Source organism: Hemitrygon akajei, chromosome 17 (genome assembly GCF_048418815.1).
Source record: "Hemitrygon akajei chromosome 17, sHemAka1.3, whole genome shotgun sequence".
Lineage (NCBI taxonomy): Eukaryota > Metazoa > Chordata > Chondrichthyes > Myliobatiformes > Dasyatidae > Hemitrygon > Hemitrygon akajei.
Window position 1 is genome coordinate 89,372,270 of NC_133140.1, and position 21,795 is coordinate 89,394,064.

At 48.2% G+C, this 21,795-nt stretch overlaps 2 protein-coding genes across 3 annotated transcripts in view; one reads left to right on the forward strand and one right to left on the reverse strand.

Moving 5' to 3' along the window:
* LOC140740895 (Fanconi anemia core complex-associated protein 24-like) overlaps window positions 1–21,795 on the forward strand; it is a 194,050-nt gene that overhangs the window by 135,239 nt on the left and 37,016 nt on the right. The gene's annotated exons all lie outside the window — the stretch shown is intronic.
* LOC140740893 (uncharacterized) lies at window positions 4,728–21,460 on the reverse strand. 2 transcript variants are annotated; one of them, XM_073070504.1, is made up of 7 exons: window positions 21,289–21,460; window positions 17,974–18,182; window positions 10,959–11,057; window positions 10,018–10,119; window positions 8,878–8,988; window positions 8,031–8,160; window positions 4,728–7,273 (listed from the first exon to the last, which is right to left on the reverse strand). In XM_073070504.1, exons 1-7 carry the CDS (start codon window positions 21,401–21,403, stop codon window positions 6,396–6,398), a joined length of 1,644 nt encoding a protein of 547 aa, XP_072926605.1. In that variant the 5' UTR covers window positions 21,404–21,460; the 3' UTR covers window positions 4,728–6,395. The 2 variants fall into 2 exon arrangements, with proteins under 2 accessions (XP_072926605.1, XP_072926606.1); XM_073070505.1 differs by having other exon boundaries at window positions 21,266–21,389.

Sequence of the window (21,795 nt, forward strand, 5' to 3'; positions counted from 1 at the left end):
AGAAGAATGGCTGACAAGTAGGAGGCAGAGAGGGGTAATAAAGGGGCCTTTTCTGCTTGGCTGCTAGTGACTGGTGGTGTTCCTCAGGTGTCAGTACAGTATTTGGACTGCTACTTTTCACATTATTGAATTGACTAGTTCTTAGCCTTCACATACATGAGGAATAAAAATCTTTGTTACATCCCCGTCTAAATGTACCATGTTCAATCACAGTAATTTATAACAAATAGAACAGTCAATGTAATATAGAGTATACTCAAGACAGCGTGAGTTAATCAGTCTGATGGCCTGGTGGAAGAAGCTGTCCTGGAGCCTGTTGGTCCTGGCTTTTATGCTGCGGTAATGCTTCCCGAATGGTAGCAGCTGAAATAGATTGTGGTTGGGATGACTTGGGTCCCCAGTGATCCTACAGGCCCCTTTTACACACCATCTTTGTAACTGTCCTGAATCATGGGAAGTTCACATCTACAGATGCGCTGGGCTGTCCGCACCACTCTCTGCAGAGTCCTGCAATTGAGGGAGTTCCCATACCAGGCAGTGATGGAGCCAGTCAGGATGTTCTCAATTGTGCCCCTGTAGAAAGTTCTTAGGATTTGGGGGCCCATATCAAACTTCCTCAACCGTCTGAGGTCAAAGAGATGCTCTTGTGCCTTTTTCACCACACGGCTGGTGTGTACAGACCATGCCAAAGAACTTGAAGCTGTTTACCCTCTCAACCCCAGATCCATTGATGTCAATAGGGGTTAGCCCATCTCCATTCCTTCTGTAATCCCCAACCAGCTCCTTTCTTCTTGCAACATTGAGGGACAGGTTTTTTTTTTGACGTTACTGTGTCAGAAAGATGACTTCTTCCCTGTAGGCCACCTTGTTATTCTTTCAGGTAAGGCCAATCAATGTAGTGTTGTTGGCAAATTAGCAGATTGGAGCTGTGGGTGGCCATACAGTCATGGGTATACAGGGAGTAAAGGAGGGGACTCAGTACACAGCCCTGAGGTGCTCCTGTATTGAGAGTCAGAGAGTTGGAGGTGAGGGAGCTCGTTCTTACAACCTGCTGACGACCCGACAGGAAGTCCAGGATCCAGCTGCACAAGGCAGGGTCAAGGCCGAGGTCTCTGAGCTTCTTGTCAAGCCTGGATGGAATTATGGTGTTGAATGCTGGACTGTAGTCCAAGAACAGCATTCTCACATAAGCATCCTTCTCCAGAAGTGTAAGGACAGTATGTAGAGCAGTGGCTATTGCGTCATCTGTCGATCGGTTGTGTCAGTAGGCAAATTGTAGGGGGTTCCAGACTGGGTGGTAGCAAGCTGCAGATGTAATCCTTGACCAACCTCAAAGTATTTGCTTATTATTGAGGTGAGTGCAACAGGACGCCAGTTGTTCAGGGATGTGACCTTGGTCTTTTATGGTACAGGGACAATGGTGGATAATTGGAAGCAGGAGGACACTACACTGTGAAAGAGAGAGAATAATAATATAAGTAAACACACCTGCGAGTTGTGCTGCGCACATCCTGAGTATTTGCTCTGGGATGCCGTCTGGTCCCACAACCTTGCAACTGTCCACTCATTGGAAACATCAGAGATGACCGGGTTTCCTCGGAGGCTCAGAGTTAGTGATATCGAACCGAGCATAAAAACGATTGAGCTCATCTGGGAGAGGCCGTGATGTTGGCAGCACCACAACGTTTGGCTTTGAAGTCTGCGATGGTATGCAGCCCTCACCACAAGTCATGTGCTATTCATTGTGAATCTTGATTCAATCTTCTCCCTATATTGTTTCACAGCCTTGATAGCTTTGCGCAGATCATAGTTGCTTTTCTTGAACTCTAGTTGATCGCTAGCAATGTAAACTCAATGCCATGCTGTAAGTGCTGCTCGCATGGAACTATTGTCAATGATTTGGATAATGGAACTGATGGGCTTGTGATGAAGTTTATAGCAAACTGTGTACTGCCTCTTTACGTTACATCTCCTGAAGTGCAACATCTCACATTTGGCAGATTAAGCTCCATTGGCCTTTCCCCACCCATATCTACTCTCAGTGGCCACTTTATTATGTACCTCCTATACCTAATAAAGTGGCCAGTGAGTGTACGTTTATGGTCTTTTGCTGCTTAAGGTTTGATGTGTTGTGCATTCAGAGATGCTCTTCTGCATAGCACTTATAACATGTCATTTGAGTTACTGTTACCTTCCTAACAACTTGAACCAATCCCGCCATCCTCCTCTGACCTCTCTCATTAACGAGCTTTTGCTCACAAAATTGCTGCTCACTGGATTTTTTTTTTTGGTTTTTTTTTGCACCGTTCTCTAAATTCTAGAGACTTGTGTGAAAATCTCAGGAGATCACCAGTTTCCGAGATACTCAAACCATGCAACCTGACACCAAAAATCATTCCATGTCAAAGTCACTTAAATCACATTTCTTCCCCATTCTGATGTTTGGCCTGAGCAACAAATGAACCTCTTGACCATGTCTGTATGCTTTTATGCATTGAGATGCTGTAACATGATTGGCTGATTAGATATTTCCATCAATGAGCAGATGTACCTAATAAAGTGGCCACTGAGTTATATGTTCCTTTCCACACCACCAATCTTAATAGCATCTCCAAACTTACTAATCCACCCAGCTATACTTTCATCCAGGTTATATACAGTATACATACACATCACAAACAGCCGAGGTCACAATACAGACCACCAACCAGAATAAGTCCCATCAATCATACCCTCTATCTTCTGTAGGCAAACCAAATCTGAATCAAAAAGGCCAATTTACTGTGGATCCTGTGCTTCTGAATGAGTCTCCCATGAGGGATCTTGTCAAACTTCTTACTAAAATCCATGTAGATAACATCCACAGATCTACCTTCCCCAATCACCCTCGTCACTGTGTCAAAAAAAATTAATTCAAGTTACTACATAGAACATTACCCACAGGAACAGGCCATGTGGCCCACAATGTTATGCCAAACCAACTAAAAAGCAAAGCAAAAACACCCAAGCCCCTCTTACTTATATCCCTCATCTTCCTCATATCTAAAAGTCTCTTTAAATCCTCTAATGTATTTGCCTCTACCACCACACCAGGCAATGCATTCCAGGTATCCACCATCCTGAATAAAAAAAACTTACCCCTCAAATCCCCTTTGAACTCATCTCCTCTCACCTTCAATGCATGCCCTCTGGTATTAGATGCTTCAACATGGGAAACAGATATTCTCTGTCCATTCTATCTTCTCAGTCTTATAAACCCCCATCAGATCTTCCCTCAGCTTCCACTGTTCCAGAGAAAACAATCCAAATTTATCCAGCCTCTAAACCTGCACTCTGAACCAGATAGCATCCTGGTGCACCCTCTCCAAAGCCACAACATTGTTTATATAGTGGGGTGAACAGAACTGTGTGCAATACTCCAGATGTGGCCTAACTAGAGTTTTATAAAGTTGCAACATAACGTTTTGACTTTTGAACTCAAGCCCTGACTAATAAAGCCAAGCATTCCACAAAGCATTCTTACCCACCTTATCAACCTGTGTTGCCACTTTTAGGGAGCTAAGAACTTGGATCCCAAGATCTCTCTGCTCAGCAACACTGCTAAGGATCCTGCCCTCAACAGTGTACTATCTCCTTGCATTTGCCCTACTGAGGTGAAACATCTCACATTTATCTGAGTTAAATTCCATCTACCATTTCTCAGCCCATATCTGCAACTGATCTATATTGCACTGTATTCTTTGCCAGTCTTCTACACTATCCATATCTCTACCAATCTTGTTATCATCCATGAACTTACTAACGCAGCCATCTACATTTTCATACAAGTTATTTATATACATCACAAACAGCAGAAGTCCCAGCACAGATCTCTGTGGAACACCTCTAATTACAGACCTCCAGCTCAAATAGGTCCCTTCAATTACTACCCTATTTTTCTATACATAAGTCTGTTATGAATCCAAACAGCCAATTTGCCACGGACCCCATGCATCTTAATCTTCTGGACTAGCCTCCCAAGAGGGACTCCCATGCAAGTCCTGGATGAAGACTCAGGAATACCAACGCAGTCAGATGTAGGATTTTTCATTGCTGCTTCCATAATAATTTTGTTTTACCAGTCAGGGTTGTTATCCCTGAGCTGAACCCTTGAACTGGAGGACCTGTGGACCTACAATACTCCCAGCATTAAAATGTACCCATTTCAAACAATCCAATCCATCATACCTTTCAATACTTCCCCAACATTTACCTTCCCTTACTGATCTGGTGCTCCAGTTCCCAATACCCTGCAAAAGCTAATCTCGCCCTTGGCTAGAGCAAACACAACAATCTTGGTCAAGGCCCCAGCAATCTCATCTCACATCTTTTAATAACCCCTGGTACATCCCTTCCAGCCTTAGGGATTTATCCTCCATAACGTTCTTTAAGAAACCCAACACTACTTTCCTCTTTACCTCAACATATATTAGCACATCAGCACACTCCACACAGATCTCCTGATCCTCTGTGTTCTAATCCTCCTCAGTAAATACTGATGCTAAGTATTAGGATTTAGCACCTCACCCACATCCTCTGCCTTCAATCACATAGAATGTGGAGTACAGATACAGATACCCATCTTTAGAACCTGGTGTTCTCACAATCCTTACAACCCATGGAAATGGAGCAAGTATGCAAGCAGAGACTGTGGCCATGACAAAAAGCAGCAGAGGATTGTTGCAGCATCATAGCACCAGAATTAAAATAATTTATTGCAGGGATAGCACAGTACATTGCAATTAAAACAAAGACTGGTTCCATTTGTGACAAATTCTGCCTCCATCACAAGACAGTACTTCAGTATAACTTGTCTTTCAGCCCAGGGACAGTTACCACGAGCCTTAATAATATGGAACAACCGGTCATCTTACTAAAATTTCACAGTGTACACTCCAGCACCCTCACTTCTCAGCACCAGTAGAGGCCATCTCACTACTCTCAGCACCAGTAGAGGCCATCTCACTACTCTCAGCACCAGTAGAGGCCATCTCACTACTCTCAGCCAAACCACTTCATGGTTCAATAAAACCCTTGCTCGCTGCGTTTGTGTTGGAGGAGAGGTCTGGAAAGAGGCAATGCAGGGCACCTGGACAGAACAGGAAGCTAGTCCACAGCTGACCAGGTCCCGGGAGGAGGAGGATTTGATGAGTTAATAAAACTAACACACTGTGGGGTGTGACCTTTGCAAAACATTGCAAGGAGAGGACATCGACTAGAGCAGCAGGTTATTCAATGACAGCACAGCCCATCTCCATGGCAGCTAACAGCTCCCCAACTCACCCGTTTGTATGCTGGAACAAAACCAAACCTGAGAAGATGGGAGGCTCCCAGCAGGTTGGACGGTGTCAGTGCAGGGAGAAAGTCATTGCTTCAAGCCAGAAAATGAGGACCCAAGTGTTTGAACAGAAAGGATGAGAGAACAGAAGGACAAATTTGACAGGGTCACCATTACTAGAAAGATAGTTGTTCAAGGTGAAAAACAAGAACACAGAGGATATGGACTCAGGGGTCTTCAACAGAATCCCCAATTTCCTCACTGCACAGACAAGTTCCCTGAAGTTATGTTGGGTGGCCTGGGAGCTGTGTAGGAAGCAGAGGGTAGAATAGGAGGGTGGCAGAGATTTCATGTGACCTTGTGTATTTGAATTAGCCAGGTCAGTATTGAGCTTCAAGCTTCTGTTGAGAGAGTCTGGCTGCAATCCTTTGAGAGAGTTTCTTCACATCCCACCTAACCAACAGCATCACGTCATCTTCAAAGGTACACACCCGTGCCACAGACAGACCGCTCACTTCCTTGCAAAAATCACAAAACAATTCATTCTTTGACTGATATTTCGGAGTGCAGGGTACAAACTGTGCAGAATATGGATGATCCCAGTGAAACAATGACAGTAGGATAGGTCAGCACCGAGAGGGTGTTGTGAATTATAGTTGTCTGCCGCAACCATCCCTGTGTAGATGAGATTAGCCAAGGGGAGACTGAGGTACCTCATGAATGTCCTGGATAAAGTAAACAGCAGGAGTCTCCGGAAGCTGCAAGTTGGACAGTGGACAGAACCTCCACCAATTCCTGGATGAGCACTGAGTAGCTGAAAGGACCAGGAAGTGGGGAAGTAAGGAAGGCAATATCCATCTTGGCCAGATGAGCAGAAAGTGGCCTCCTTCACAACTCTACAGGCTCAGTTCACCTAGATGTTTCTGCAGTCAAACACTAGGAACCTTCGGTTCCTGCTAACACGGCATGCATTCAGAGCTCAGCACGTTTAGGAGTCAGATAATTCCTTTGGGCTTGTATGCTATGAACTGTCCCATCTCATTCCTGGCAGGGTAGGTAACCCAGTGGCCAGAGGGAGTTAGCTGGCTACAGAAGGGGAAATACTCGTCGTCACTGGTGTCAGACAGTGAAGACTCCTCACTGGATGAGAGCAGCCTCTCGTCGGGCTGCCCTGAGCCATTGCCATCCGTTTACTCACAGTCCAGCTGGCACTATCTGCCTGGCACTGCCGGGGCCTCTTTCGCAGGTTCCAGCGCCAGGGAGGGGTGGGGGCTACCTCGCCCAGCTGATGGTGGTTCCCACTGACCACGGGACGCTCTCGCTGTCGCCGTTGGCCCCCGGTGGCTGCGGGCTGCCCCTTCTGCCCAGAGCTCAGTCGGAAGAGCAGGACCCTGGGCTGGAACTGTGAACACTGCAGGAGCCTGCCCTGGACCTCTGGTGAGAGGGGAGCTGTGGCCAGCAACTCAATTTCTGGCCCCTGGTTTGGTGATTGTGGACACTGGTGGGTCCGTCCTGTGGTTCCTGCTTCGGCACCGCTGTCCTGGGGCAGAGGGCAGGCTGTGGCTGGGCACTCTCTTTGCTGAGACTGCAGGGGATCAGGGGGGGACTGGGTCAACGAGGGGAACACTCCCACCTCCTCGTCAGACAACTGGTCAAAGTGTAAGGCAGAAAAGACAATGGGCTGCAGTCTTCTGCCACAGTTCTCTCCGCCACCATCTCTCTCCATCGATCCCCTGCTGAATAGATGCCCTGTAGGAGGGGGTTTCATGGATGCCTCAGACACTGTCTGCTCCTCCTCCGATGCCTGCTCCCTCGATGACACACTGCCTTTGCCCTCCTGAGTGTTTGCCGTCACTGGCTCTGTGCCAGGATGGTGTCCACATCTCAGCCCACACTCTTCCCTGGTGCTGCTTCCAGAGGCTCCTGACGCCAAATCACCACTGTCCTGACCGCCATCTATGAAAGAACGCAGACACCTTAGTGCACAGGTGAGGCAGAGGTCCTCACCCCCAGAGGGGAATCGATAATCCCACAGGCTACCCACTGACCATTCCACTGTCAACTAACAAGTCTTGCTGCCCCAATCAACCCCAACCATCACCACCCTGCATCCTCTCCCGCAGCCCACAAGTAGACTGCGGGCCGCTGGAGGACACAAGGAGAGAGGAAGGGCTGAAGACCCTGATATTGCCTGTCCCTTCCACCCTCTGTACTTGTCTCCCCAGTCAGTCAACCCGGGCATGAGCACTGGGTTAGTTCCTTCCAAAGACAATTCAGACAGCCTGTATGAGGCATCTTGGTCAACGCAGATGAGCTGGGCTGTGACAGCCTGTTTCTGTGCTTTTGGACTCTGTGATCATTTATTTACCTTCTGCCCCCCCAATAGCTCTCCCCCATCATAACCCCTTCAGCAAACTCTGCATTGCCTGGCTCTCTAAATGGGAACTCCTGTGTTGTTGCCTCATCCCCGAGGTTGATCTCAATAAGGACACTCACTGAACAGCAATGTCTGCAGCTTCTCATGTTTTCAGCACCAACCCACAGCACTCAGGGAGGGGGGAGAGGGGCAGAGCTGATGGGACAGGGATCACACACACACAAAGCCATCTGTGATGCTTCAGGTTGCCAGCCCAAGTGAGATTTACTTTCCCTCAATGTCAGCCCCTTGGCTGGCGGTTGTGATCAGCTTGGACGATGCCTCTGTTCCACTCACCACTCTTCTCCCAGATCCATGGCTGCTGCAGGAGAACGTCCGGAATGGATGCACCGGGATCAGTAAGCAGACACACGAGGGACTGCTCCCGCGGGGAAAGGCTGCCCCGGTCCACACATGAGGCAAGGAGCTAGAGAAAAAAGATTAGCTTTAATTCTCACATGTACCTCAAAACACAGTGAAATGTGTCATTTCCATCAACGAGCAGTACAGTCCGAGGAAGTGCCGGGAGCAGCCCGTAAGTGTCATCTTGCTTCCTGCACCAACATACCAAGGCAAGCCCGCAACTCCCCAACCTAACCCGTACATCTTCGGAATGAGGGAGAATCATGGGGAGAACGTACAAACTCCTTACAGCCGTGAAAATGAACCCCAAGTGTTGTCTCTGTAAAGGGTTATGCTAGCCGCCATGCTATCCTGCCAAGAAGGCAATGAGGAGAAGAGGGGAGAGGTTGAACCACAGCCCAGGGAAGGTGTAGCCTGCGATCTAACAAGCAACAGCACAGAGGATGGGGGAGAAGGGGGGTGGAGGGGGTCAATGATACAGTTGGGCGGGATTGTGAACAGCTCCAACTCTCCAAGTGAAGAGAAACTGAAGCTGGGGCCTTCAGCCATGTCACTATGTGAAGTTCCAGGCAACAGGACACAGGATGCAATGGCAGGGGCTAGGTATGGGGCTAGTTCTGTGTGACTGGATCCAGTGCAATCTAACTCCACGTCCCTACCCCAATCAGTGTGTGTGATCCACACCGGACTTTCTCCTGTCCCTAACCATATGGGCAATAGACCTCCCAGCTCCAGGGCGTACACGTGGTGAATGCAGGATGAAGGGGGTGGGGGGTGATACCTGATCGAGCCGGGGAGGCGGCAGGACGTTCTCGAGCCTCTCCAAGAACTCCCACAGCAGATTCTGAGCCGCCACCATGAACGAGGTGCCGTATGCATCCTCCAGCTCATCCTTGGGCAGGAAAACAACACAATCAGATCCTCCTCAACTGCAGGGGAACAGACGCCAATCCCTTTATCCCCACTCCTTGACCTGACCCCGCACTCCTCGACCCCCCTCTCCCTGACCTGACCCCAACTCCCCGACCAATTCCCCGATCTTCGACCCGACCCCCACTCCTCGATTCCCATTCGTCAACCCAATCCCCCCCTCGACCCGACCCCTCACACCCTGACCCCACCCCCCACTCCCCAACCCCACCCCCCACTCATGTCAACCCACCTTATCTGCAGGGGTAGGATACTCAAGAACACAGCTCCCCAACACAGACACAAAGAGTCCTACCAACTGAAATACACACCCTGGCAGAGCATTCGCCCCCACTGTGGAGGTAGATTACCCAACAATTCCCCCCACCAGCCTCTCACACAGGAACTGTGGTGTCCAGCCGTGCTAAGATTTTTGCTTTATATGACCAGACCACACCACAGATGTTACTGACTCCCCAGGATAAAGGGTACTTGGAGAATTGTGCTTAGTTCTGGTTATAGGGAGGATGTGGAAGCTTTAGAGAGGTTGCAGATGAGATTTACCAGGATGTTGCTTAGACTAGAGAGCATGTCTTAGGATTGGTTGATGGGAAAGGGCTTTTTCTCTTTGGAGTGAAGGAGGTTGAGCGGTGACAGAGGCAAACAATATAAGAGGCAGAGATAGCGTGGGCAGCCAGTGACTTTTTCCCCAGGGCCAAAATGGCTAATGTGAAAGGAATTGATCTTAAGAAGATTAGAGGAACATTTTAGAGGGGTTGTCATGGTTAGTGTAACGCACTATCAGGGGTGGTGGTAGATGCAGATACATTAGGAACATTTAAGAGACCCTTAGATGAGCACATGGATGATTGAAAACGGAAGGAAGAAGTGTTAGAGGGTCAGCACAACATTGTGGGCTGAAAGGCCTGTACTGCGCTGGTCTATGTTTCTAGATGCAGGGCAAGTACTGGTGAACTGGATCCTTACCCACCGCCTCGTCTCCAACACCTACCCGCAGGAACCGCTCCTGGAAATCCCTGTCTCGGATCAACAGCAGGACCAGTTTCCGGAACTGCAACCGACACTGTCGCTCCTTCAAAATGTCACTTGTGCTCTGTCGATGAACCAGACAGAGGGTTACATCCCCACCCCTGTCCCTGAGCCTGGATCTCTAAAACCCTCCATGGACTCGTCCCACCCGTGCCAATTCCCAATGGATCTGCTACCAAGGACTTACCCACCCCCACAGCAGCTGTTCCCCTTGATTAGCACCCACAGACAGCCACCCAACACCCATTCCCCATGGGTCTGCATCTACAGACAACTCCAGCACCCGTCCATAGAAACATAGAAAACCTACAGCACAATACAGGCCCTTTGGCCCACAAAGCTCCGCCAAACATGTTCCTACCTTAGAAATTACCTAGGGTTACCATTAGTCCTCTACTTTTCTAAGTTCCACGTATCCATCCAGGAGTCTCTTAAAAGACCTTATCATTTCTGCCTCCACCACCGTCGCCAGCAACCTATTCCACACACTCACCACTCTCTGCATAAAAAAACGTAACCCTGACATTTCCTCTGTACCTACTTCCAAGCACCTTAAACCTATGCCCTCTCGTGCTAGCCATTTCCACCCTGGGAAAAAGCCTCTGACTATCCACACGATCAATCCTGCTCATCATCTTATACACCTCTATCAGGTCACCTCTCAGGAGAAAAGGTTACATTCACTCAGCAAAGTTCCCCCACAGACTCCCCCCCAGCACCTGTTCCTACGGATCTGCACCCGCAGACTGCTCCCCGTACCCGTTCCCCACCATCTCCACCCCCCGCCCCCCCAGTGTCTGCTCCCCACGATCTGGAACAGAGCTGAGAACACCATTCTGGGGGAAGCCAGGGTGCCGGCTGCTTCCCGCTGATTGGAGCATCAGTGGCTGCTCAAACACTCACCGCTCTGGGGTCAGCTGGAAGCAGCTCGGGGAAGAATTTGTCCAGCGTTTGCAGGATGTCCAATAAGCTCCTTTGCTTTACAAACATCTCCATCACCATCTGTACAGAGACAGGAATTCAGAGAAAAGAGCCATTGGCATAATCTGGAAACACTCCAAATTTACAGTCATCAGCTCCTGGTGCAAGACACAGCAGTAAAGGACTGACATCCACCACTGAGTACCCCCGTCATCCAGTACATGTCCGCTTCTCATTGTTACCACTGGGGAGGAGTCACAGGAGTCTGTGCCAGCGATCCAGGTTCAATTCCAATGTCAGTCAGTGTAATGCTTCACTGTGCCAGTGATCCAGGTTCGATTCCAAAATCAGTCACTGTAACATAGAACAATACAGCGCAGTACAGGCCCTTTGGCCCACAATGTTGTGCCGACCCTTAAACCCTGCCTCCCATATAACCTTCCACCTTAAATTCCTCCATATACCTGTCTAATAGTCTCTTAAATTTCACTAGTGTATCTGCCTCCACCACTGACTCAGGCAGTGCATTCCATGCACCAACCACTCTCTGAGTAAAAAACCTTCCTCTAATATCCCCCTTGAACTTTCCACCCTTTACCTTAAAGCCATGTCCTCTTGTATTGAGCAGTGGTGCCCTGGGGAAGAGGCACTGGCTGTCGACTCTATCTATCCCTCTTAATATCTTGTATACCTCTATCATGTCTCCTCTCATCCTCCTTCTCTCCAAAGAGAAAAGCCCTAAGCTCCCTTAATAGACAATAGGTGCAGAAGTAGACCATTCGGCCCTTCGAGCCTGCACCGCCATTTTGAGATCATGGCTGATCATCTACTATCAATACCCGGTTCCTGCCTTGTCCCCATATCCCTTGATTCCCCTATCCATAAGATACCTATCTAGCTCCTTCTTGAAAGCATCCAGAGAATTGGCCTCCACTACCTTCCGAGGCAGTGCATTCCAGACCCCCACAACTCTCTGGGAGAAGAAGTTTTCCTTAACTCTGTCCTAAATGACCTACCCCTTATTCTCAAACCATGCCCTCTGATACTGGACTCTCCCAGCATCTGGAACATATTTCCTGCCTCTATCTTGTCCAATCCCTTAATAATCTTATATGTTTCAATCAGATCCCCTCTCAATCTCCTTAATTCCAGCGTGTACAAGCCCAGTCTCTCTAACCTCTCTGCGTAAGACAGTCCAGACATCCCAGGAATTAACCTCGTGAATCTACGCTGCACTTCCTCTACAGCCAGGATGTCCTTCCTTAACCCTGGAGACCAAACCTGTACACAATACTCTAGGTGTGGTCTCACCAGGGCTCTGTACAAATGCAAGAGGATTTCCTTGCTCTTGTACTCAATTCCCTTTGTAATAAAGGCCAACATTCCATTAGCCTTCTTCACTGCCTGCTGCACTTGCTCATTCACCTTCAGTGACTGATGAACAAGGACTCCGAGATCTCTTTGTATTTCTCCCTTACCCAACTCTACACCGATCAGATAATCTGCCTTCCTGTTCTTACTCCCAAAGTGGATAACCTCACACTTATTCACATTAAACACCATCTGCCAAGTATCTGCCCACTCACCTAGCCTATCCAAGTCACCATGAATTCTCCTAACATCCACATCACATGTCACACTGCCACCCAGCTTAGTATCATCAGCAAATTTGCTGATGTTATTTTCTATGCCTTCATCCAAATCGTTAACGTAAATGGTAAACAGCTGTGGTCCTAATACCGAGCCCTGTGGCACCCCACTAGTCACCACCTGCCATTCCAAGAAACACCCATTCACCACTACCCTTTGCTTTCTATCTGCCAACCAGTTTTCTATCCATGTCAATGCCTTCCCCCTGATGCCCTGAGCTTTGATTTTACCCACCAATCTTCTATGTGGGACCTTATCAAATGCCTTCTGAAAATCGAGGTACACTACATCCACTGGATCTCCCCCATCTAACTTCCTGGTTACATCCTCGAAAAACTCCAACAGATTAATCAAGCATGATTTACCCTTGGTAAATCCATGCTGGCTCGGCCCAATCCTATCACTGCTATCTAGATATGCCACTATTTCATCCTTAATAATGGACTCTAGCATCTTTCCCACCACCGATGTCAGGCTGACAGGTCGATAGTTCTCTGTTTTCTCCCTCCCTCCTTTCTTAAAAAGTGGGATAACATTAGCCATTCTCCAATCCTCAGGAACTGATCCTGAATCTAAGGAACATTGGAAAATGATTACCAATGCATCCGCAATTTCCAGGGCCACCTCCTTTAGTACCCTAGGGTGCAGACCATCTGGACCTGGGGATTTGTCAGCCTTCAGTCCCATCAGTCTTCTCATCACTGTTTCCTTCGTAATGTCAATCTGTTTCATTTCCTCTGTTACCCTATGTCCTTGGCCCATCCATACATCTGGGAGATTGCTTGTGATAATCTCTGATCATAATGTATACTCTCTAAACCAGGCAACATCCTGGTAAATCTCCTCTGTACCCTTTCCAATGCTTCCACATCCTTCCTATAGTGAGGTGACCAGAACTGGACACAATACTCCAAGTGTTGCCTAACCAGAGTTTTATAAAGTTGCATCATTACCTCTCGACTCTTAAACTCTATCCCTCGACTTATGAAAGCCAACACCCCATAAGCCTTCTTAACTACCCTATCTACCTGTGAGGCAACTTTCAGGGATCCGTGGACATGTATCCCCAGATCCCTCTGCTCCTCCACACTACCAAGTATCCTGCCATTTACTTTGTACTCTGCCTTGGAGTTTGTCCTTCCAAAGTGTACCACCTCACACTTCTCCAGGTTGAACTCCATCTGCCACTTCTCAGCCCACTTCTGCATCCTATCAATGTCTCTCTGCAATCTTCGACAATCCTCTACACTACCTACAACACCACCAACCTTTGTGTCATCTGCAAACTTGCCAACCCACCCTTCTACCCCCACATCCAGGTTGTTAATAGAAATCACGAAAAGTAGAGGTCCCAGAACAGATCCTTGTGGGACACCACTAGTCACAACCCTCCAATCCAAATGTACTCCCTCCACCACAACCCTCTGCCTTCTGCAGGCAAGCCAATTCTGAATCCACCTGGCCAAACTTCCCTGGATCCCATGCCTTCTGACTTTCTGAATAAGCCTACTGTGTGGTACCTTGACAAATGCCTTACTAAAATCCATGTAGATCACATCCATTGCACTACTCTCATCTATATGCTTGGTCGCCTCCTCAAAGAACTCTAACAGGATTGTTAGGCACAAAGCCATGCTGACTGTTCCTGATCAGACCATGATTCTCTAAATGCCCATAGATTCTATCTCTAAGAATCTTTTCCAACAGCTTTCCCACCACAGACGTAAGGCTCACTGGTCTATAATTACCCGGACTATCCCTACTACCTTTTTTGAACAAGGGGATAACATTCGCCTCCCTCCAATCCTCCAGTACCATTCCCGTGGACAACGAGGACATAAAAATCCTGAAGAGAGGCTCAGCAATCTCTTCCCTTGCCTCGTGGAGCAGCCTGGGGAATATTTCGTCAGGCCCCGGGGACTTATCTGTCCTAATGTATTTTAACAACTCCAACACCTCTCCTCCCTTAATATCAACATGCTCCAGAACATCAACCTCACTCATATTGTCCTCACCATCATCAAGTTCCCTCTCATCGGTGAATACCGAAGAGAAGTATTCATTAAGGACATCGCTCACTTCCTCAGTCTCCAGGTACATCTTCCCACTGTCACGTACCCCGTGACGGATTAAAGAACCAGCAGAAATGGAAAACACATTGGAGTCTGGTATTGCTAATAACTAATAGCGTTTATTAGTGGCTACGCAATACAGTACTATAAAGGCAGATATATTACACAGGTTAGCAATGATAAATATGTACATGTGTGGAAATAGGAACAAAACTAGGCTCTTTCAAACCTAGGGGTGGATGGATATAGTCTTACGATGATGAAGAGAGTTCAGTTCAGTTCGAGGTGGTTAGTTGAGTAATGTTGGAGAGAGAGAGGGAGGTGAGAGGTGAGCTGGTGCCGTCGATCTTCCCTTTGCCTTCCGAAATCCTGCTGTAGTCACCAACTATGACCATAACACATGCGACCGTTCTTCAGTGATGGAATTATCACCCAGGCAAGGAAGGACAGACAAATAATTCCCCACTGGTCACACTTTTTCACACTGTTAGAGCCACTGATCGATTTCCCCGAATCGATCCTCCAGAAACCCTACCTTCCTGTGGGTGCAACAAAGCTCGTTCAGTGTCCGAAACTGTGTGTCTGTCTGTGTAACAGTGGACCTGGTATTTATCCCCACGTGTTGGACACCAGCTGTCCACCAACCTGCTCCGCCCTCCTCTCTCTGTAAGAACTTTACAAGCAGGCAAGTGTCCTTGTGGAAAGGTAAACAACTTGTAGAACAACAACATCAATCTTTCAAGCAGTCTCTGTCTCTCTCTCTCTCTCTCTCTCACTGCGTTGGACGCCTCCCTCTCTCTTTTAATAACAGGGTCTCTGCGTTGGATACCTCCCTCTCTCTCTTTGTAACAGCTCAAACAGTGTCCAAAAGTCAGTCTCATTCTCCCGACATTTTAAAGTGATTGCCAACAGAAAATATGAACCCTAGGGGTTTCTATGTTTCTAAATCATTGACAATGTGAAAAGCAGCGGTACCAATACTGACCCCCGAGGAACACCACCAGTCACTGGCAGCCAACCAGAGAAGGCCCCTTATATTATTACTCACTGCCGGTCAGCCATTCTTCTATCCATACTAGTATCTTTCCTCTAATGATCATGGTCTTACGATGCATTTTTATCCAAAACATTTACATAAAATGAACGGACGTCCCAACACTGACCCCTGGAGAATCCCACTAGTCACAGACCTCCAGTAAGAGAACCTACCTTCAACCATCACCCTCTGCTTCCTATTCCCCTGAATCTCATAAGACATAGGAGCAGAATTAGTCCATTCGGCCCATCCAGACTGTTCCTCCAATCTATCACAGCTGTTCCCTGATCCCACTCAACCCCATACTCCATATTGCCATATCCTTTGATCTCCTGACCGATCAGGAAACTATCAACTTCTGCTTCAAATAAACCAATAATGGTGCCAGGGGAATGGTGACGTGTGCAGACTGTCCCACATTCTTCCGGCTGTGTTGGTCATTGACACAAATGACACATTTTACCGTAGGTTTTGATGTACGTGACAAATAAAACACATCTTTACAACCATTTCAATGTTCCATCAATCAGACAACTCCCCAGCATTCTGCTCGTCTGTCACCCCTCCACATCCTCTCCCCAGACTCCAGCTGCTGTCTAACTTGATCTCTCACCTCCCTGCTGGAGGCTCTCATTCTGAGATATTAACTCAGTCCCTCTCTTCACAGACCCTGCCCAACCAGCTCAGCATTTATCTTCACTTCAGCACGTCTTTATCATCACCTTTTGTCCCCATTTCGGGCAGATGGGGTGCATCAGCTGTGGCTGGCTGCTCACCTAGAACGAAACCTCTGATCTCAAACCTCCACTGCCTTGTGGTTATACCCACTCATGGGGAAGGCTCTGGGAGTAATCCCCAAGGGAAAGATCTGGAGCTGGACTCCCTATGTTGAGTCCAACACTGACTGGCAAATCCTGCTATGCTACTGGTGCCAAACTCTATCGGTCTTTGCCATTCCTTTCGATTCATCAGCTGCACGGAGAGGGAGAGTCTGCTGCATGGGCAACAGCATTCTCTCCACATTGTACAGCCCTGCCTTGCATATCGAGTGAACAGCTGGGGGCTTAACATCCATGGTTGACCCCAACAGAATGATGCCAGAATCATCATTTTTTGATTTTAATTTACAAAAACCTCAGCTATTCACTCAGTTCCACGTTAATCTTCATTAGATAAAGTTAAAGTCCTCATCTGCTAAATCCACTACTCTTGCTCAACGGGTGGTTCTCACACGCAATCATGCAGTATGGTGGTGTAGTGTTTAGTCTTACGCTTTACAGTGCCAGCGTGCAAGGTTCAATTCCCATCGTGGTCTGTAAGGAGTTTGTACATTCTCCCCATGACTGCATGTGTTTGCTCTGGGTGCTACGGTTTCTTCCAGTAACGATGTACAGGTTAGGGTTAGTGAGCTGTGGACACACTATGTGGATACTGGAAGCACTGAGGTACTTGCAAGTTGTCCTCAGCACATCCTCAGACTGTGAGGGTCATTAATGCAACTTTCAGTGTACCTGTGACAAACAAAGCTCATCTGTAGATCTTTAATCTTTTACCATTTTGCCACCATACCTGTATTACTGAGAGTTACAGCTACTGAGAAACAACCTACCAGCAGCAGGGAGAAGCTTTCTCAGTCTCTACTAGCGAACCCAGCATACACCCCCAGTGCTGTCAGCTGCGCACACTGTGCTGTCTGTACAATACATCAGGCCATTCAGCCCATCAAATCTGCTCCGCCATTCCATCATGGCTGATTTATTATCTCTCTCAACCTCATTCTCCCTTAACTTCTGACACCCTTACTAATCAAGAACCCATCAACCTCTGCTTTAAAATATACTCAATAACTTGGCCTTCTGTCAATGGCATTGAATTCCACAGATTTACCACTCTCTGGCTAAAGAAATTCCTCATCTCCCTTCTAAATGGATGTTCCTCTGTTCTGAAGCTGTGTCCTCTGGTCCTAGTCTCTCCCACTATAAGAAACAGTCTCTCCACACCCACTCTTCTGAGGCCTTTCAATATTCAGTAGGTTTCAATGAGATCCCCTTCCCCCATCCAGTGAGCACAGGTCCAATACCTTGGCTTTGAACACACCACTGACCCGCTCACACTGGGCTGTTTGTCCAATACCTTGGCTTTGAACACACCCCTGACCCGCTCACACTGGGCTGTTTGTCCAATACCTTGGCTTTGAACACACCACTGACCCGCTCACACTGGGCTGTTTGTCCAATACCTTGGCTTTGAAAGCGATGCAGAGCTTGAGGTAGTGACGATAACTGACGAGGTATGAAGCCTGTTGCCAGACGATGTTCACAAAGTCCACCACCCTCCCGTAGTGTTCTGTACAGCGTCTTGTGACAGTTCTCCACAATGCAGCACAGGCGATTCGAAGTGACAGAGGTCCACTCTCAGTGAGGCTGGCGTCCCACCCCCGCAGACAAACTGCAGGAGAAATCACACAGGACTCTGGGTTAGTGAGTGCACCACTCCAACCTCAGCTCAGTGCTAGATAACACGACAGGCTAATAACATGTCGGTTCTCTCAGCCTTTCCACAGTTTGTGTGGATTGCTAATAATGTGAGGTTGGACAAACTTGGGCTGTTTTCTGTGGAGCAGTGGAGGGTGAGGGGAGACCTGAGAGAGGTTTATAAGATTATGAGAAGCACAGACAGTATCTTTTACCCAGGGTTCAAATGTCTAATACATGCATTAAGATGAGGGGGTAATTTCAAAGGAGGTGCGAGGGTCAAGATTTATTTTATAAATGTAAAGAGTGTTGGGTGCTTGGAACACACAGCCTGCGGTGGTGGTAGAGGCAGAAATATTACAGACTTCTAAGAGATGTTTAGGTGGGCACATGATTGAGGAAAATGGAAGGATATGGACATTGTGTAGGCAGATTTGTTTAGTTAGGCATTTGATTACTAATTTAATTGGTTTGGCAAAACATTGGGGGCCGAAGTTTCTGTTCCTGTGCTGTTCTATGATCCAATATCTGTTCCTCGCTGACAATCAAAACCATCACCAAGCTTCAGCACCTGGGCCCCTGTACCTCCCTTTGTACCTGGATCCTCGACTTCCTCATCAAGAGACCACAGTCAATGTGGATCAGAAATAACACCTTATCCTCACTGACAATCAACATCTGCACACCTCAGGGATGCGTGCACCCATTACTGTGAGGCTAGACACAGCTCAAATACCATCTGTAAATATACCAATAACAGAACTGTTGTTGACAGAATTTCAGATGGTGACGATAAAGCGCACAGAAGTGAGATTGGTTGGTTAAGTGATGACACAACAAAATCTTACACTCATCTTACATCAGCAAGGCCAAGGAATTAATTGTGGACTTCAAGAAGTCCTCATTGAGGGGTCAGCAGTGGAAAGGGTGAGCAGCTTCAAGTTTCTGAAGATCTCAGCTTCAGATATGTGAACATGTGAACTATAGATATAGTTCACACAAAGTTCACTACAGATGCTGTGGTCAAATCAACACATATAAACAAGCTGGATGAACTCAGCAGGTCGGGCAGCATCCATTAAAATGAGCAGTCAACGTTTCGGGTCGAGACCCTTCGTCAGGACTGAAGAAGGAGGAGGCAGGGGCCCCATAAAGAAGGTGGGGGAGGGTGGAAAACCAATCAGAGGAAAGATCTAAGGGGTGGGGGAAGAGAAGCAGGGAGGGGAAAGGCAGGAGAGGTGAAGAAGGAATGTAAGGGGAAAGCACTATGGGTAGTAGAAGAAGGTAGAATCATGAGAGAGGTGATAGGCAGCTAGAAGAGGAGACAGAGTGAAAGTGAGATGGGGGAAGGGAGAGGGAGGGAATTCCTGGAAGTTGGAGAATTCGATGTTCATACCAAGGGGCTGGAGACTACCCAGACGGTATATGAGGTGTTGCTCCTCCAGCCCGAGTTTGGCCTCATCATGGCAGTAGAGGAGGCCATGTATGGACATATCCGAATGGGGATGTGAAGCAGAGTTGAAGTGGGTGGCAACTGGGAGATCCTGTCTGTTGTGGCGGACGGAGCGGAGGTGCTCGATGAAGCGGTCCCCCAATCTGTGTTGGGTCTTGCCGATGTAGAGGAGGCTGCACTGGGAGCACTGAATGCAATAGATTACCCCAACAGACTCACAAGTGAAGTGTTGCCTCACCTGGAAGGACTGTTTGGGGCCCTGAATGGTGGTAAGAGAGGAGGTGTAGGGACAGGTGCCAACACAGATGCCTTGTGCAGGAAGGCACAGAGTCGACTGTACTTCCTTAGAAGGTTGGCGTCATTCAATGTTTGTAGTCAGATGCTGAAGATGTTCTATAGGTCAGTTGTGGAGAGCGCCCTCTTCTTTGTGGTGGCGTGTTGGGGAGGCAGCATTAAGAAGAGGGACGCCTCACATCTTAATAAGCTGGTAAGGAAGGTGAGCTCTGTCGTGGGCAAAGTACTGGAGAGTATAACATCGGTAGCAGAGCGAAGGGCGCTGAGTAGGCTACGGTCAATTATGGAAAACCCTGAACACCCTCTACATAGCACCATCCAGAGACAGAGAAGCAGTTTCAGCGACAGGTTGCTATCGATGCAATGCTCCTCAGACAGGATGAAGAGATCAATATTCCCCAATGCCATTCGGCTTTACAATTCAACCGCCAGGAGTAAGATATGTTAAAGTGCCGGGGTTAGGACTCAATGTATTTAAGTAAACTACTTAAGAACTTTTTAAAAGCTATTATTAATGCTTTTTGAGAGGGTGATTTTAGATGCATATCATATTTTTACTGAGTTAAGTATTATATGTAATTAGTTTTGCTACAATAAGTGTATGGGACATTGGAAAAAATGTTGAATTTCCCCATGGGGATGAATAAAGTATCTATCTATCTTACACTTGCAGGGATAAGTGCCAGGTGGGAGTTCTGTGGGGAGGGACGTGTGGACCAGGCAGTCGCAGAGGGAACAATCCCCGCGAAAAGCAGAGAGGGGTAGAGAGGGAAAGATGTCCTTAGTGGTGGTGTCCTGTTGAAGGTGGTGGAAGTTGCGGAGGATAATATGCTGGATCCGGAGGCTGGTGGGGTGATAGGATATAGTTCATTGTCCATTCAGAAACCAGATAGAGGTGGGGAAGAACCATCCATGAAAGGCTGAGTGTGGAGGCTGGAAAATTCCGACAGCATTCTCCACACTCAAGGGACAAGTATTCTCTTACAACCCAACACCTGCACTTGGGAGCTCTACACAGTCAGTGAACAGACAGCACACCTGGGCCCATGCACATAAAGGTATCTACACCTTTGATCTGTAGAAAGGAGGGAAAACACCCACCACACCTCAAAACCCCCACCCTAAACCACCGCCCCTCAAATCCCCCACCCTAAACCACCGCCCCTCAAAACCCCCACCCTAACCCACAGCATTCCGACCCCACCCCCAACAGCCACCGTACCTGAAATACCCCCTGCCCCAACTGCCTCTGCACTCACCCCACCATCCCAAACACCCCCTCATCATCAGGGCCCCTCAGCCTAGCTCACCACAACACCGTGACCGTCCTCACCCCTCGTCAGCGGCTCCAGGCGGTGCCGGCAGCTGTACTCCAGCATCAGGCTGTGTAGCCGAGCCCCATCCGGCCGGAGGGCTGGGGGAGCGGGGACCTCTCGGGTCGCCTCCATAGGCCCGACCTGTCAACCGGCGACATGTCCCGACATGCAGGCAAACGGCCGGCCGGCCGGAACGACCGCCTCCACTCCACGAGCCAATCGGCGGTACAGCCTGCCATGAAACCACCAATCACAGACTTGTTAGCATCAGAGGCACTTGATTGGCTACTACTCTATTTAAAACCAAATTTACCTCCCAGCCTCGGCATAACTTCCACCATCTCCAACGGGAGTCGCCCCGCGGGGGATCGCTCCCTACGCGACTGCCCTGTGCATTCGTCCTTGCCGCCCATCACCTCCCTCTGCTGCTCCTCCGCCTTTTCTTTCTCCCATGGCTTCGCTCTCTTTCACCAAACTTTCCAGCTGTTGACTTCATCCCTCCACGTTTCACCTATCGTCTGGTG